The sequence below is a fragment of the Arachis stenosperma genome, chromosome 8 (genome assembly GCF_014773155.1).
Source record: "Arachis stenosperma cultivar V10309 chromosome 8, arast.V10309.gnm1.PFL2, whole genome shotgun sequence".
NCBI lineage: Eukaryota > Viridiplantae > Streptophyta > Magnoliopsida > Fabales > Fabaceae > Arachis > Arachis stenosperma.
This window is the reverse complement of record NC_080384.1, coordinates 15,596,627-15,609,915: the sequence shown is the minus strand read 5'-3', so window position 1 is coordinate 15,609,915 and position 13,289 is coordinate 15,596,627. Positions and strand designations below refer to the sequence as shown.

The 13,289-nt window shown below is 33.9% G+C and overlaps 1 protein-coding gene across 1 annotated transcript; it reads right to left on the bottom strand.

Moving 5' to 3' along the window:
* Positions 1–815: 815 nt before the first annotated feature.
* LOC130944971 (sugar transport protein 5-like) lies at positions 816–4,699 on the bottom strand. Its single transcript, XM_057873591.1, has 4 exons — positions 4,454–4,699; positions 3,960–4,279; positions 1,782–2,411; positions 816–1,349 (listed from the first exon to the last, which is right to left on the bottom strand). The coding sequence occupies exons 1-4, from the start codon at positions 4,584–4,586 to the stop codon at positions 894–896; spliced, it is 1,539 nt and encodes a 512-aa protein (XP_057729574.1). The 5' UTR covers positions 4,587–4,699; the 3' UTR covers positions 816–893.
* Positions 4,700–13,289: the final 8,590 nt, after the last annotated feature.

Below are 13,289 nucleotides of genomic sequence, written 5' to 3'. Positions count from 1 at the left end.
GTTAGAATTAACAGAATATTCTGTTAAACTATACAGAATATTCAATCAAGTATTAGGGACTCAATCCAAAAAAAACGTATAAAAATCTAATAGAAAATTCAGTAAATTATAGAGACTAACAGAGTAATTAAACCTTATTTTACTCAAAGAAAAATAAATTTTTTTTTTTGGGTTGCATTCAAAGAAAAAGAAAAATTCTAATCATCTAAAGTTTTTCTTATCAAAACATGCTCCAACAGAAAAGGGGTATAAAATATTTGTTTTGGGCCATGAATTGTAGAGCCCGTCTCTAACATAGAACAGTGCATAAACATCGTATAGAAGAGGGCCAGAAGGAAATATGAAATCCAAATTGGGCCCTCAATTTATGAAACAAATTATTCTATTCTGAAAAATCACATGCAATATCAAAACAAAAAAATTGAAAAAATTACATGCTGAGTTCGAGAATAAATGAATAACTTTAACTGATCGATATACCCAAAAAAAGAACTAACTGATCGATTGATCTGAGCCCATTGATGTGTATGTAAATGTGTAGTCTGAGGTGAATTATGACAAAAAAAAAAAGGAAACATGTTCCCTTTTAAGAAGTATTATTTTTACCAGGCCCAAAAAAAAATAGTATTATTTTTAGAGAAATGATATTCACATCAATCTTTTATGCACATTTTTATTTACATTTTTTTTATTGAAAATAAATTTTTTATCCTTTTTATTTTATATTAATTACTTTTAATACTAAAAACAAAAATATTATATATACCATATCCATATATGATATACCTATGGAATAATATTAATATATTAGGAAAGAGGTAATTACCATGCACTTTTTCCCCATTATATTTTTTTCTTAGAAACATTATACCAATGGTAGTACTTGGTTCATTTCATATATTATTATTATTATTATCATATTGGCGAGACTCTTCATTAGTAACATAGCGATGCCAAAACCAATGCTTGCCCCAAATGGTGTACATTGATTCAAGAGGGATCCGTTTGGTCTCCGGCAAGAAGAAGAAGATAAAGAGAGTCATGATGGCGATCCAACCGCCGTAGAACAAGAAGACGGCGAACTTGAAGTGGCAAAGCATGGACAAGAATGATTGCGACAATACGGAAATGGTTAGGAATCCCATGGCGATGTTTATGCTCTGTCCGGTGGTTCTGATCTTCAATGGGAAGATCTCACTTGGAACCAGGAACGCTAGAGGCCCCCACGACCACCCGAAGCCGGCGGAGTATACACACATCAGCACAAGTACTATCACGGCGTAGCCTCTCGACATGTCCTTTGTGCCGTGAACACCCGTCACCGCAGCTAGCAATGCAGCCAACGCAATCTGAATTCATAGTAGTTGCAACACACACATCTCAATTCTATTAGTACTAATTAATCGTTAAGGTAATGCTATTTGTACATTAAAATCAACCATTAAAATTAATCATTAATATATTTGTATATAAATACATGTGTAATTTAATTTGTTTTTAATATGTATTTATAAGAGTCGTGTACACTAAAATAAGATAACAAAGTCAGCTACCAATATAAGATACATGTTGAAACATAAATACACATTAAAAATAAATTAAATTACACATATATTTATACACAAATATATTGGTGGCTGATTTTAATAGTTGATTTTGGTTCACAAATAATATTTTTAAATTAATAAATAATAAATAAGATTAAATTTGAACTATTTTTTTTTAATTGTTTCTCTATCATGAAAAATAGTAAAGAATTAAATAGTTGTTTGTTTATTTACCTGACAAAAAAGCATGACAAGGCCACCAGAAATAAAACAGAACCGTCGACCGAAGCGATCAACAATAGTAGTAGAGAAGAGGATGGAGGTAAGGTTAACAACTCCAAGAATAATAGCAGAGAGCAAAGCAGCATCATGTCCGAAACCCACAGATTGAAAGAGATTAGGAGAATAGAAAGCCACGATGTTGATACCAGTAAGCTGCTGAAAAGAAGGTATTAAAAAGGCCATGACCAAGTGAGGGCGATACTGCCTCTCAAATATCATCATAAACGGTTCCTTCTCCACAGATTTCGCGATTTCAGACCACCTAATCAGTTCTTTCAGCTCAGGTTCCACATCCGTCTCGGACCCTCTCACTTGCCGAAGAGCCTTCCTTGCTTGCTCTATCTTGCCACGTTGGACAAGACTGTTGGGGGTGTCGGTTATGAGGAAGGACCCAATGGTGATGACGGCGGCAGGGACGATGGCGATCCCCAGGGAGACGCGCCAGCCCCAAGTGTGTTTGGCTGTGCCGTAGTTGATGCAGCCCGCAACCACCACCCCGATTGACAAGAAGAATTGGAACCCTGCGTTAAACGCGCCTCGCCATTTTGGTGGTGCGATTTCGGATAGGTACAGTGGAGCTGCCTGATTAATCAAATTCCCACCTACTAATTAGTTTCAATTTTAACAAGAAATGGTGAAAACAAAACTCAGGACGTCGACTTCAACTAGAGTTGGTATTTGAGAATCGTTTAAATAAAAATTTAGTCAAATCAATCAGATCATTTAACAACTCTTAAATATTAACTTCATATAAAGTCGACTCCACCTGAGTTTTAACAGCAAAAAATACTAAGATAGTGGACATAAGATGCCATATGTAAACTCTTTTCACTATAATGGACTTTGGAGTTTGGAGTAGGTGGGTTGATTGGGAAAGGAACGCTAGTTTTTTTTTGTTTACATGAACAATGTTTAGCAAACAGTAAAAAATTAGTCTAATTAATTTAAAATTAGCTTATTTAATATTTAATGTTTACTAATTATTGTTAGAATAATTATATAATTTTAGATGTAATAAATATGTAATTACAGATGTTATGTATATAAAATTATAAATATTATATTATATAAAATAATTTTAGATATTATTTTTTAAATATTTTTCTTTCTGTTAAATAAATTAAGAAATTTAAGTGATTAACATACTGTTTTGTTTTATCTTATTTTTAAATTAATGTTGATCAATTTTTTTACACTAAAAATTAGTTCCTTGACCTTCTCCTCAATGAAGATGAGGAAAGTATAATTTGGAGTTAGTGTAAATATGAAAAGACCTCCTGAAATTAAAGATCTCTATGATTTGCTCATTATAATATTGGACTTGGCAGTATTCCCTTGTTGTTGCATGTGACTCATGGACTTATCACTCATGGTCAAAGTTGGACATGATAAGAGATGAGTGAACTAGCAATTTAAGCTAGGTATACAAATAATTAATGGCCTAGTTGTTATTAGAATATTCTTTTTAAAAAATGTTTTCCTTTAGAATCCGCTATTTTCAAAAAAAATATATCTGGAATGTGTTTTAAAAGTATATGTTACTGAAAAACTAAAATTAATTTATTTTTTTTAAATTAGTTAAATATTTTATAATTTTTTTAATTAATTATATACTTATTAATTTGAGAGTCTAAGAAATTTTGTGTGGGATGTTCTTGTTTTAAAAAAATTATTATATTAAATTTTAAATTTTATAAAAATAAAATATATAAATTATTTTTTTAAATTTTTTAGAATTTATTTATTTAAGTGAAAATGAAGAGTATGAGTAAACTCTAAAGTAAGAACTTATATGTCTTACTTTTATAAAATTTAAAGACTTTAATATAATAAATTTTTTTAAAGATAAAAAAATTGGATAAAAATTTTTTTAGAGACCTATTTAAGTATATACTTTTAAAGAGTAATTAATATTGGTCAACTTTTTATTATAAAATTATTTTTTAACTTTTATATTTTAGAGAATTTAAAATTTATTATTTAAAATTTGAAACATAGAATAAAGATAATATTAAAAAATTAGTTGATATCAATTAATTTTATAGCTAAAGTCTTTTAAAATATACTCTTAAGAGATATGTTAACAATTTTTTAGGAAAAATTAAAATAAAGAAAAGAGCGTTGACTAACCTGATTAGTGAAACCAACCCCAAAGCCGAGAAGGATACGACCCAAGATGAGCATGGCAATGTTTTCAGCTCCTCCGTTGAAAGCACCGCCGACAAGGAAGGTGGCGCCACCAATCATCATGGTGATCCTGCGGCCAAGGGCCGCCGTGACTCGGCTTGCAACGAGCGACGACATCAAGCCAGCCAGATACAAAGAAGACGTGAACAAAGTAAGCACTTGACTGTCATACACACAGTACAAGTTCACTTTAGCACCAGCTGCCTTCCTCAGTATGTCTGGGAAGAACTTCTCAAGAAACGGTACCATTGTTGTCACACCTCCTGAATTTTTTATACAAACAATTATTAGTTAACTCCTCTGGTATTTATCAAAGCAAAAAGTACGGATTACTAATTAATCTAAAATGTATGATAAATAAAATAATTTAAAAAAAAATTGACTGATGTCATAATAACAAGGCAAATTAATAACATGGGAAAAGATGAATGAAGAACCTGAAACTCCGATGTCATATCCAAAAATGAGGCCACTGGATGCAGCAACAAAGCAAGTGATGACAACTGAGAGTGTCACCCTGCCGTCGAAGCTACCGCCCGGGGTATCAACCGCAAATCTGCCACCCGCCATTTTCTGTGAGTCTCTTTCCTTGACTCTATAAGATTCAAATAGCGGCAAGGTTTTTGCTGCTTTTGTAATTGAGTCTAACTCTGTGGAAGGACACACTCAACAGACGAGTGTGTGGAAACTTATTTATAGGGTCGTAGCCTGTGCACACGTTTGTCCTTTTGTAAATATTTTCATATTTTTGTTCTTTTGCAAATATCTTCATATATATGTTTATATATATATGAAATCATTTTAATTTTATTTAAAATTTCTTTAAAAAAATTAAGATGTATACTGTAAATCATGTTGCTTGTATGCGAAGTTTGTATTCGTAGGTTTTGATAAATGACAAACCAAACAAACGACATGAAAGACAAACCAACAAACAACTTGAATGAACAAGCATGATTGAAAGATCAACCAACATTCAACGTTGAGGAATGAAGAGTTGAAAGCAACACAACAACAACAAGAAACTCAAGTCCACAACATTTGAAGACAAGTATAGTGTCTTAGGACTTAGGTAACTTCTTGTTAAGAACCAATTGCTAAATCTCTCAACACACACTCACAAAATGTTTTGATGCACATCTTGCAATTCGATGCTAGCCAAATGGTTTAAAAAAAAACTTGTTTTCAAAGGTACAAAAGCATAGGAATTGACTCCAACAAGTTTGAGATCAATCCTAAGCATTTTGAAGTGATTTTAAGCCATTCTTTAAGGTTTGCATCGATGCACACTCATCTTGCATCGATGCAAAGCATGCAACGACTTGTTGCATCGATGCAAAGATGTTTGCATCGATGCAACCTAGCTGAAAATTCAAATTTCAGCATCAAAGACACATTTGCATCGATGCAAAGTGTTATGCATCGATGCAAATAATTCAAAAACATAAAAAACGGCTAGTTTTGACATAAATGCTCCATCCCATTAATTCCCCAACGTTTCTAAGGTTTGGGGAATCTATAAATGGATGGATTGAAGCCTTATTTCACAATCTTGAGTATTTGGAAACTATCTTGTTCATATTCTTTCATTCTACACATTTTTAAAGTAATATAATACACAATTTGAGAGAGCAATATCAATTGGTTTAATAGTGCTAAACTTGTAATCATACACTCTTCTAGAGAGTACTCATTTCATCTCAACAATTCTCTGAGAATTGTTTTCTTGTACACCTTGTAAATTAGAGTGTGATCTCCAAGGTTGAGTCAAGAGTTATAAACACTATAGTCGGTGAGGATACCAAAGAGGTATACTAAGTACTCAAGGCAAATCTTAGAGAAGGTATATCTAAGTGGAGTGGGTTAGTATACGAGTGGTGATCATATACCGTGAGGTGTTAGAAACTAAGGACTCGGATTGTAAAAGGTTTTGCGCGAGCACCTTGAAGCTTGGCAATAGTGGAACTTCTCAATTGCGATTGAGAAAGAAAGTGGACGTAGGACAAGGATTGTGCCGAACCACTCTAAATAGCGTTTGCATCTCTCCAAACTCATCTCTTCAATATTATTGTCTTTTACCTTTAAGCAAATAAATTGTGATCGTAAAGTAGCTTCGTAAGTACTTAAGGAGTGGCTTAAGTCCGATTGGTGAAAAGCTTGATCAATTTATTTGAGTTGGTGTCTATTGGAAAGTAAAAGCTCCTTATAAATGCTTAGCAATTGAGTTAAGCTCTTGGAAAAATACTAGTACAATAACGCTTTTGTATATTGTCTTTAACTTTCGCAAAAAGATTCATTGTTGTTGCATTACTCAATTCACCCCCCCTCTTGAGTAATTGTGCATAGGTTCTACAAGTGGCATCAGAGCTTAACCCTTTGAAAGACTTAACCGTTTAAGGGAAAAGATCATGGCAAGCACAGGCTTTAACAACAACAACACTAGCGAAGGTAACTCAACCGCTAGACCTCCTCTTTTTAGCGGAACAAATTACTCTTATTGGAAAAATAAGATGAGAATTTGGATCCGTTCTCAAGATGTGAGAATTTGGAAAGTAATTGAGAATGGAAATCACATTCCAACAAAGACAACAAGCGCTAAAGAAGAAGGAGTCTCCGTCTTAAAGCAAGTACCGAAAGGAGAAGATGAATATAGTGACGATGATTGGAAGAAAGTGGCAATGAATGATAAAGCCATCAACTTCATTCATTGTGCACTTAACGAGCATGATTATATGAAGATCTCTACATGTGAAACCGCTAAAGAGATTTGGGATAAACTCCAAATCACTTACGAAGGAACCGACCACGTTAAAGAATCAAAGGTATTTATGTTGGTTCATGAATGGGAAAATTTTAAAATGAAAGATGAAGAGAGCATTGAAGAAGCTCTTGAAAGACTCTCCAAGATCTTCAACAATCTAAGCATGCTTGGCACAAAATACAATGATAAACAAATTGTAACCAAGGTGCTTACAAGCCTTACACCAAAATGGAACTCCAAAGTGAACGCCATTGTGGAAGGAAGGCTCTATGATCAACTTACATTTGATCAACTGCGAGGAAATCTTCTCACCTATGAAATGACTATGCTAAATAGACAAAAAGGTGAAGAAAGCAAGAAGAAAAGTCTCGCCCTTAAAACAACATCACTGCAAGAAGAGAGTGATGATAATGAAGAGGAAGGAGATGAAGAATTTGTACTCTTATTAAAAAGATTCAATAAGTTTGCAATGAAGAAAAACTTCAAGAGCAAAACAAAGGTACCAAAATGCTATGAGTGTGGAGAAGTTGGACACATCAAACCCAATTGTCCAAAACTTCAAAAGGAGGACAAAAACAAGAAATTTAAGAAGAAGGAGAAAGCATACATATCATGGGAGAACGAGGATGAATCCGACTCCGATGACAACGAGGTTGCAAATCTTTGCTTAATGGCAAGCGAAGAAAAGGTTAGTGATGACAACCCCACTTCTTTTAATTTACAAGATGAATATGATGCCTTACTTGAGGTGTACACAAAACTTACCCAAGATTATTCTCTCCTAAAGAAAAAGAATATGGAACTTTTAAAACAAAATGAGATGTTGAAAAACGAGAATATCAATCTTGGAAAAGATAAGTGTAGCACAAGTAGTGATCCATACAAATCTTGTAAAATGCATGAAAATGAAATTACAAATCTTAAGAACACTTTAGCTAAGTTCAATGAATCTTCAAAGAACTTAGATAAAATGTTGAAAAACCAAAAGCATGTTCATAATAAGGAAGGCTTGGGTTTTGAAAAAGGAAAATTTAAAAATGCTAAAACTCCTATTAGGCAACCGCAAGCCCAAAAGGTAAGCATGCCTAAAAGGAATGAAGCCTTTAAACATCCTCCTCAACATGCTTCATTTAGAAATTATAATCACAATGTATATAGATCAAAAGATGTTGCATTTAGGAAACAACCTAGGCAACCATTTAGAAACATGCATAGGATGCATAATCCAAATGTCATATGTCATTATTGTAATAAAGTAGGTCATATAGCACCCGTATGCTTTACTAGAATTAAACATATAAACTTTCGTAGTCAAGATACGAGATGGGCACCTTATGGGCATTATGCTCATACTAACCATCAAGGACCCAAATTCACTTGGGTACCTAAAACCAAATTTTAATTATTTTGTAGGTACGTGTTGGAGCTAAGGATACAAATTGGTATGTTGATAGTGGATGCTCCAAACACATGACCGGCGATGAATCAAAGTTCACCGCAATAGAGCCTACAAACGGAGGAAACGTGATCTATGGAGACAACAACACCGGCAAAGTAATCGGCGTTGGAAAAGTTTATGAGTTGATGAATGAGTGATTAATCTTGAGGTAGATTGAAGAATTTGAAGATTATAAACAATGGAGGATCAACAAATTGAAGCTTATAATGGTTTAAGTGAGTATATACATGTTGGAACTCAAAGGATTGAAGAAAGAACCACCAAAGGATGAAAATTTGGTGATTTTGGGCAAAATGATGCATGCTGCATCGATGCAACCAAGCTTTGCATCGATGCAAAGCACACGACGTGCTATGTGCATCGATGCAAAGACCATTGCATCGATGCAAACACGACCAAATTACACAAAAACAAGTGAATTTGGCATTTTTGAGCAACAAAATCCCATTTTGAGCAAAGTCACTTTTCATTACTTTATGCTTATTTGATTATATGAATTGTTAAACTAACTCCTAGTAAGTTAAAGATTTCTATTATGGTTTAAATATTTTGATATTTCCTTCATAATTTTGTTTAATGATTAATGCTTGTATGCTTGTTTGGTGAATAACTCAAAATAGGCTTGGTACCCCTATTTTAAGTTAATATGCATGTCTTGATATATTTTAGGGGGAATTATGCATGCTTATATATAAAGAGAGGAAATCAAATTCTTTTTGAAAGGGGGAATATCTCATCCTTGAGATTAATAGAGAAATTAAACTTAAAAAAAAAAAATTCATTGTTTTATGCATGCTTCTATGACACATTTTAAACTCCCTTCTTTTTGATAATGTCAAAAGGGGGAAGAAAAGTTTGAGGATATTTGAAGTTTTGAACTTTTGAAAAAGGAAGAGAAGTTTGAGGATTTGAAAAGAAGAAATAAGTTTGCAAAACAATGATTTCAAAAAGACTTCCGCTAAGCAAAAACTTTGATATCTAAATCGTTTTCTTTGATAAACGCCCTTTAAAAGAACAAATGCACATATTTAGGGGGAACTCCTGCAAAATTTTTTGTGAAGTCTTCTCCAAAGCTTTCTATAAAACAAAGTGCATTATTGTTACTTTCAAAATCATTTATAAATACATATCCTCAAAATTGGTTTGTCATTATCAAAAAGGGGGAAATTGTAAATCATGTTGCTTGTATGCGAAGTTTGTATTCGTAGGTTTTGATGAATGACAAACCAAACAAACGCCATGAAAGACAAACCAACAAACAACTTGAATGAACAAGCATGATTGAAAGATCAACCAACATTCAACGTTGAGGAATGAAGAGTTGAAAGCAACACAACAACAACAAGAAACTCAAGTCCACAACATTTGAAGACAAGTATAGTGTCTTAGGACTTAGGTAACTTCTTGTTAAGAACCAATTGCTAAATCTCTCAACACACACTCACAAAATGTTTTGATGCACATCTTGCAATTCGATGCTAGCCAAATGGTTTAAAAAAAACTTGTTTTCAAAGGTACAAAAGCATAGGAATTGACTCCAACAAGTTTGAGATCAATCCTAAGCATTTTGAAGTGATTTTAAGCCATTCTTTAAGGTTTGCATCGATGCACACTCATCTTGCATCGATGCAAAGCATGCAACGACTTGTTGCATCGATGCAAAGATGTTTGCATCGATGCAACCTAGCTGAAAATTCAAATTTCAGCATCAAAGACACATTTGCATCGATGCAAAGTGTTATGCATCGATGCAAATAATTCAAAAACATAAAAAACGGCTAGTTTTGACATAAATGCTCCATCCCATTAATTCCCCAACGTTTCTAAGGTTTGGGGAATCTATAAATGGATGGATTGAAGCCTTATTTCACAATCTTGAGTATTTGGAAACTATCTTGTTCATATTCTTTCATTCTACACATTTTTAAAGTAATATAATACACAATTTGAGAGAGCAATATCAATTGGTTTAATAGTGCTAAACTTGTAATCATACACTCTTCTAGAGAGTACTCATTTCATCTCAACAATTCTCTGAGAATTGTTTTCTTGTACACCTTGTAAATTGGAGTGTGATCTCCAAGGTTGAGTCAAGAGTTATAAACACTATAGTCGGTGAGGATACCAAAGAGGTATACTAAGTACTCAAGGCAAATCTTAGAGAAGGTATATCTAAGTGGAGTGGGTTAGTATACGAGTGGTGATCATATACCGTGAGGTGTTAGAAACTAAGGACTCGGATTGTAAAAGGTTTTGCGCGAGCACCTTGAAGCTTGGCAATAGTGGAACTTCTCAATTGCGATTGAGAAAGAAAGTGGACGTAGGACAAGGATTGTGCCGAACCACTCTAAATAGCGTTTGCATCTCTCCAAACTCATCTCTTCAATATTATTGTCTTTTACCTTTAAGCAAATAAATTGTGATCGTAAAGTAGCTTCGTAAGTACTTAAGGAGTGGCTTAAGTCCGATTGGTGAAAAGCTTGATCAATTTATTTGAGTTGGTGTCTATTGGAAAGTAAAAGCTCCTTATAAATGCTTAGCAATTGAGTTAAGCTCTTGGAAAAATACTAGTACAATAACGCTTTTGTATATTGTCTTTAACTTTCGCAAAAAGATTCATTGTTGTTGCATTACTCAATTCACCCCCCTCTTGAGTAATTGTGCATAGGTTCTACAAGTGGCATCAGAGCTTAACCCTTTGAAAGACTTAACCGTTTAAGGGAAAAGATCATGGCAAGCACAGGCTTTAACAACAACAACACTAGCGAAGGTAACTCAACCGCTAGACCTCCTCTTTTTAGCGGAACAAATTACTCTTATTGGAAAAATAAGATGAGAATTTGGATCCGTTCTCAAGATGTGAGAATTTGGAAAGTAATTGAGAATGGAAATCACATTCCAACAAAGACAACAAGCGCTAAAGAAGAAGGAGTCTCCGTCTTAAAGCAAGTACCGAAAGGAGAAGATGAATATAGTGACGATGATTGGAAGAAAGTGGCAATGAATGATAAAGCCATCAACTTCATTCATTGTGCACTTAACGAGCATGATTATATGAAGATCTCTACATGTGAAACCGCTAAAGAGATTTGGGATAAACTCCAAATCACTTACGAAGGAACCGACCACGTTAAAGAATCAAAGGTATTTATGTTGGTTCATGAATGGGAAAATTTTAAAATGAAAGATGAAGAGAGCATTGAAGAAGCTCTTGAAAGACTCTCCAAGATCTTCAACAATCTAAGCATGCTTGGCACAAAATACAATGATAAACAAATTGTAACCAAGGTGCTTACAAGCCTTACACCAAAATGGAACTCCAAAGTGAACGCCATTGTGGAAGGAAGGCTCTATGATCAACTTACATTTGATCAACTGCGAGGAAATCTTCTCACCTATGAAATGACTATGCTAAATAGACAAAAAGGTGAAGAAAGCAAGAAGAAAAGTCTCGCCCTTAAAACAACATCACTGCAAGAAGAGAGTGATGATAATGAAGAGGAAGGAGATGAAGAATTTGTACTCTTATTAAAAAGATTCAATAAGTTTGCAATGAAGAAAAACTTCAAGAGCAAAACAAAGGTACCAAAATGCTATGAGTGTGGAGAAGTTGGACACATCAAACCCAATTGTCCAAAACTTCAAAAGGAGGACAAAAACAAGAAATTTAAGAAGAAGGAGAAAGCATACATATCATGGGAGAACGAGGATGAATCCGACTCCGATGACAACGAGGTTGCAAATCTTTGCTTAATGGCAAGCGAAGAAAAGGTTAGTGATGACAACCCCACTTCTTTTAATTTACAAGATGAATATGATGCCTTACTTGAGGTGTACACAAAACTTACCCAAGATTATTCTCTCCTAAAGAAAAAGAATATGGAACTTTTAAAACAAAATGAGATGTTGAAAAACGAGAATATCAATCTTGGAAAAGATAAGTGTAGCACAAGTAGTGATCCATACAAATCTTGTAAAATGCATGAAAATGAAATTACAAATCTTAAGAACACTTTAGCTAAGTTCAATGAATCTTCAAAGAACTTAGATAAAATGTTGAAAAACCAAAAGCATGTTCATAATAAGGAAGGCTTGGGTTTTGAAAAAGGAAAATTTAAAAATGCTAAAACTCCTATTAGGCAACCGCAAGCCCAAAAGGTAAGCATGCCTAAAAGGAATGAAGCCTTTAAACATCCTCCTCAACATGCTTCATTTAGAAATTATAATCACAATGTATATAGATCAAAAGATGTTGCATTTAGGAAACAACCTAGGCAACCATTTAGAAACATGCATAGGATGCATAATCCAAATGTCATATGTCATTATTGTAATAAAGTAGGTCATATAGCACCCGTATGCTTTACTAGAATTAAACATATAAACTTTCGTAGTCAAGATACGAGATGGGCACCTTATGGGCATTATGCTCATACTAACCATCAAGGACCCAAATTCACTTGGGTACCTAAAACCAAATTTTAATTATTTTGTAGGTACGTGTTGGAGCTAAGGATACAAATTGGTATGTTGATAGTGGATGCTCCAAACACATGACCGGCGATGAATCAAAGTTCACCGCAATAGAGCCTACAAACGGAGGAAACGTGATCTATGGAGACAACAACACCGGCAAAGTAATCGGCGTTGGAAAAGTTTATGAGTTGATGAATGAGTGATTAATCTTGAGGTAGATTGAAGAATTTGAAGATTATAAACAATGGAGGATCAACAAATTGAAGCTTATAATGGTTTAAGTGAGTATATACATGTTGGAACTCAAAGGATTGAAGAAAGAACCACCAAAGGATGAAAATTTGGTGATTTTGGGCAAAATGATGCATGCTGCATCGATGCAACCAAGCTTTGCATCGATGCAAAGCACACGACGTGCTATGTGCATCGATGCAAAGACCATTGCATCGATGCAAACACGACCAAATTACACAAAAACAAGTGAATTTGGCATTTTTGAGCAACAAAATCCCATTTTTGAGCAAAGTCACTTTTCATTACTTTATGCTTATTTGATTATATGAATTGTTAAACTAAC